Source organism: Carassius gibelio, chromosome B13 (genome assembly GCF_023724105.1).
Source record: "Carassius gibelio isolate Cgi1373 ecotype wild population from Czech Republic chromosome B13, carGib1.2-hapl.c, whole genome shotgun sequence".
Classification (NCBI taxonomy): domain Eukaryota; kingdom Metazoa; phylum Chordata; class Actinopteri; order Cypriniformes; family Cyprinidae; genus Carassius; species Carassius gibelio.
The window spans coordinates 358,010-363,009 of NC_068408.1; the positions used below are offsets into that span (position 1 = coordinate 358,010).

The 5,000-nt window shown below is 34.2% G+C and overlaps 1 protein-coding gene across 1 annotated transcript in view; it reads left to right on the forward strand.

Moving 5' to 3' along the window:
- Position 1: 1 nt before the first annotated feature.
- The window catches only part of LOC127970436 (protein phosphatase 1 regulatory inhibitor subunit 16B-like), a gene marked incomplete at its 5' end in the record, with an annotated part of 26,553 nt that continues 21,554 nt past the window's right edge, over positions 2-5,000 (forward strand). The window contains one exon of the mRNA XM_052573030.1: positions 2-17. Coding sequence (XP_052428990.1) covers positions 2-17 — 16 coding nt within the window. The remainder of the gene's footprint in view (positions 18-5,000) is intronic.

Genomic DNA, 5,000 nt, shown 5'->3' on the forward strand with positions numbered 1-5,000 from the left:
GAACGATCCGGATGAAGGTGAGGCTTGAACACACATGCATGGATGTATCAATGTTATAAATATAGGGATATTATCTACTAGTCACATGTCGGTATGAAACAATACGTCTTCCATATCGTTTTTGATCGATATGTGTTTTTTGATAGCTGATGCCGATATCCTGGAAAGCAGGAGGGCCGATAGCTGATATTAAGCCAAAATGATTAAAAAAAAATATTATTAATAATATTTAAGACATTTGAAATAATTTGACAATGAATTTAAAAAATAAAAGTGCCAAAAATGCCAAATATCGGCCGATATATCGGTCTTGGCATTATATTGCTCGACAAATCCTTCCATGCAAAAAGTGTAGTTTTTTTTTTATATATTTGTTTTGGTCATTATGCTTTGGCACAGTATCTGTCAAACAAACTCTAACTGAAAGAACAATATACTTAATCCTTTCAAGTCTGTTTGAAAGTGGAGCGCGCACATCAGCTGGTGATCCGGTGTTTTCTGTGTCTCAGAGCGACTCGCTCACAATGTATGAATGCAGTCAGCTTCTTTATTTCACGTGCTGTGAGTTTACTTAGGCTTTATTTTTGATGACAGCGTTTCACTAGATTTGTAAAGAGATGTGTGTTTGTTTTTATACGCCAGTTTTCAGTGAAACTAGAGCTTTCCTTCAAAATAAAAGCTTAAATGAGTCCAAATTCAAAATATCTCTGTAAAGTGTAGAAATTAGGAAAGAAGTATTGTATTTTATTTTCTGTACTGTAGTGTAAAGCAAAAATAATAAACCTAAATTATGAAATATTTTCACTTATTTTACAGTGCAATTGCTTTACCATACATGGCTATTACTATCATTGTTGTTATTATTATAGTCTAATTTGCTTCCTAAAACCCCAGTGTGAATGTAATTTAGACTCCGTACATCACAGGTAAAAAGTGCACTAGATAGAATAATTTAGCTTTAAAATGTTCAGAATTAAAAAAATGGTATTTTTTACCAATATTTCATATATTTTTTATATTGTTGCATCCTTAGTGGGAAGGGCTTTTGTGTGTGTAATATATATAGCTTTCCTTCACTTTTAAATAGTTTGTAAAAGCATTGTGCGCATTTTACTTTCACTTTCAAATTAGCGGCAATTCGGCACCGATTCAATTCAACATCAAACTCGTAGAACTTTTATTAACAAAACAAATAAAAATACAACATGCTATATGCCTAATACACACTGATTATTCAGCTCTGAAAAATGTATCCTGGTTCAGAGCAAAGCGCTATTATCATCAATTATTAAAAGAGACAAAATCGGTGGTTTCAAGGCGATCACATTCTAGCTAAATTAAAGTAAGTAACTATTAAATGAAACTTGTTTGTGTGTAACAAGGCATAAAAGGGTGAGGGATTGTTTGACACTAATTTACACGTTCCTGTGTGTTTTACCATCACATGAATGAATAATATAAAAAATTATGAACAATGCACAAAGCACATATTTGGCAATAATCCAAATTAGGGATAGTAAAGGTCCTAAAGCCTAAATATTCGAATAGATCCAAATAGCTCTCATTCCATTAATGGACTTGCTCAGTGTTTAGGTGAGATAAGAGCCTGTTTGGCAAGACATTTTATTCATCTTATTCATATACTAATAAGACTGAGTGCGTTTTCTTTGGATCTTCTTCCAAGGAAATGATTGGCCTCTATGAAGATGTGTTTCAGATCAAAAATGTGGCTGTTATAATGGATTCAGCTTTAGTTTCAGATAGACAGGTTATTAGTGTTGTGAAGGCTGCTGTTTATCAGCTCTAAACTGAAATCATTGCTCTCTTTTAAGGACCTGGAGACTATTATTCATGCCTTTGTGTCGTCACACATCGATTATTGTAATTCCTTGATTATGGAACCAATGCATATTAAATAATTCCCATCTGTGGATGCTTTTAAGTCTAGATTGAAATTGTACGTTTTTAGTAGAGCTTTGATTAGAGTGATCAGGTTTTATATTTTAATGTTTAATTTTGATGGTGTGACTTAAGGTAATGATGTTGGAAAAGCACTTTGGCCAATGGCAGCTGTTTTAAATGTGCTATAAAAATAAAATAATGATTGTATTGAATGCATGTGTTGGGAAATGCGCAGCGACTGCAGTTGAGGCTGGATTTGCTCGGCTTTAATCACGTCAGATTATAACTGCGGCGTAATCTCAGCCTGCACGATTATGCACGATAATGCATTATTGATTAAGAGTTTTGGATTCATTATGACAGATGGAAGCGCTTTATGCACGGGTTTATCCAGAGCTACTCGCATTAGTTTGCTGGATAAAGCAAAGCTGCTAATATGACGCTTGCGCTGGAGTTTTTGATGGTTGACGTGTTTTTTATTATTCTGAGTCATTCCCTGAAACCTATCTTATTTCACGTAACTGTGTTCCACACATCAGTCGTGGCATCAAGTAATAATTCATCTTCACTACAAATTGATTACTTTGCTAACCCTTGTGTATATCTTGATGATTCTAGTTTCTGTATAGGCTCGATACAAAAGAGAATGTTGTTTGCTGGTTTCACAGCTGCAGAGAAGAAAATAATACAGTTTATGACTGGTTATTAGTAGCAATAGACAACAATACATTGTATGAGTCAAAATTATACATTTCTATTTTATGTCAAAAATCATTCGGATATTAAGTAAAGATCATGTTCCACAAAGATATTTAGTACATTTCCTACAGTAAATATATCAAAACGTAATGTTTGATTAGTAATATACATTACTAAGAATTCATTTGAACAACTTTAAAGATGATTTTCTCAATATTTAGATTTTTTTGCTCCCTCAGATTCCAGATTTTCTAATAGTTGTATCTCAGACAAATATTGTCCTCCGAACAAACCACACATCAATGGAGAGATCATTTATTCAGCTTCAGATGATGAAAAAACTCCCTCTTTAAAAAGTAACTCATCAATGATGAAATCAAATCGTGTCATCTCATATTTACTAATCACGTTAAGTGTGGGTAAAGCTGGTCGTGACCTCAGAGATACCGTGTAAATGAGCAGCTGCTGATGGACTGACAGCAGCAGAATAAAGATGAAGATGATGATGATGATGATGATGATGACGAGGCTTTGGTTAAGATGTGTGAAGATGTGTGCATCCCAAAACATGATTATATCCTGCCAGTGTAAAACACCTAGAGACGACTCAACAGACCAATCACTATAAATTATGCAAATACATGCAGTATGCATTTCTTGATGTTGTGATGTCATCACAGCTGTCAATCATTCTCTCAATGAGAAACTTGAGTCTTAAAGGATCAGTGTGCATTTGAGCATGATAAGTGTTATTATAATATAATTATAAGATTCTGTTTTATTGTCATTTGATTATTTATTTATTTATAGTTTATATTCCTTTTAATTTACTTCATTTTTTATTTGTGTGTGGGTGTGTGTGTGAGTTGGTGAGTGTGTGTTTTGATTGTGTGTGTGTGTAAGAGAGAGAGATCTCGTCTCATCTGCAGCTGTAGTTCATTGCTGTCGGTGATAAGCTGATTTGACGCTTCGGGTTCGGTTCAGTTTCGTTCATCTGCATGCATGGATAAAGAGGAGCGAGGTGTGTGTGTGTGTGTGTGTGTGTGTGTGTTGTCTTCTGAAACGCTCCTCACTGAGATCAGATGCGGCTTTATTTTTATAGACAGCCGTGAAGAGAAGAAGAAACAAACACACTCACCCTGGAGCAGAAGCAGTGCACCTCCAACAGATCGTTTACTGCGTGTGTGTGTGTGTCTGTGTGTGTGTGTGTGTGTGTGTGTGTGTGTGTGTGTTGTGTGAGTGTGTGTGCGTGTTTGTGTGTGTGTTTGTGTGTGTGTGTGTGTGTGTGTGTGTTTGTGTGTGTTTGTGTGTGTGTGTGTCTGTGTGTGTGTCTGTGTCTGTGTGTGTGTGTTTGTGTGTTTGTGTGTGTTTGTCTGTGTCTGTGTGTGTTTGTGTGTGTGTGTGTGTGTGTGTGAGAGAGTGTCTGTGTGTCTGTGTGTGTGTGTGTGTGTGTGTGTATGTTGTGTAGGATGTCACTCTGTGTTGGTGTAAATCAGCGTTGACTTTAACTGTAGCAGTTCAGTTGCTTTATGTTTCAATAATGAGCGTTCAAAAACTTTTTCTCCAAAGTTTGTAGACCTGTAACTCAAAAAGTATTAAAGATATCTAAATGCCCCTTTATATATTGAGTCTTAACAAACTTTCCTTTTGGCAATTTTATTGTTAAGGCCATATATGCTCCAGTTCCAGAGATATCTGAATTTCGGCTTGGCTCCAGGAGTAAATCAGTAAATTGTATTCTAATATTATTACAGAAGTGATATTTATTTTTTAGTTGTCATAATTATAATACAGAGTAATAATTATATTAACATTTAAAATCTAATATAAATGCTATATATAATATATAGGTGTGGGCGATATGGAAAAAATATCATATCAGGTTTTTTCTTTTTAGAAATATCACGATTCTTTGTCATGTTGGTTTTACTATTTTGCAAGCTGTCTGAGCATTACAGACAAACTAATTTCTTTATTATAAAGACAAAGTCTTTCAAGGTAATAAAAAAATGAAGAATGTCAGATATTTAGGCCAAAGTCTTTGTTCTTATTTTTTTATAATAAAGATAAATGTCTAATGACAAAGATACACATTACAACTGCACATAATCTACTAATAAAACAAACCGTGCTGTATTTTCAGGTACAGCTGGTGTATTCAGCAGAGCATTCAAGAAACTGAATGAACATATATAAAAATACAACACTATATAAACTGATTCCTAAAAACTGTATTAAAGTTCTTCAGTCAAGAGCATTGAGTGATTTTTCTCTTTGTGTTTTGTTGTTTTATTAACGTTAAAGGAATAGTACACCCAGAAATACAAATTCTGTCATAGTGTTTCATTAGTATACCACCATTTACTCACTCAAAAGTGGTTTTAAAGCTTTCTACTGAA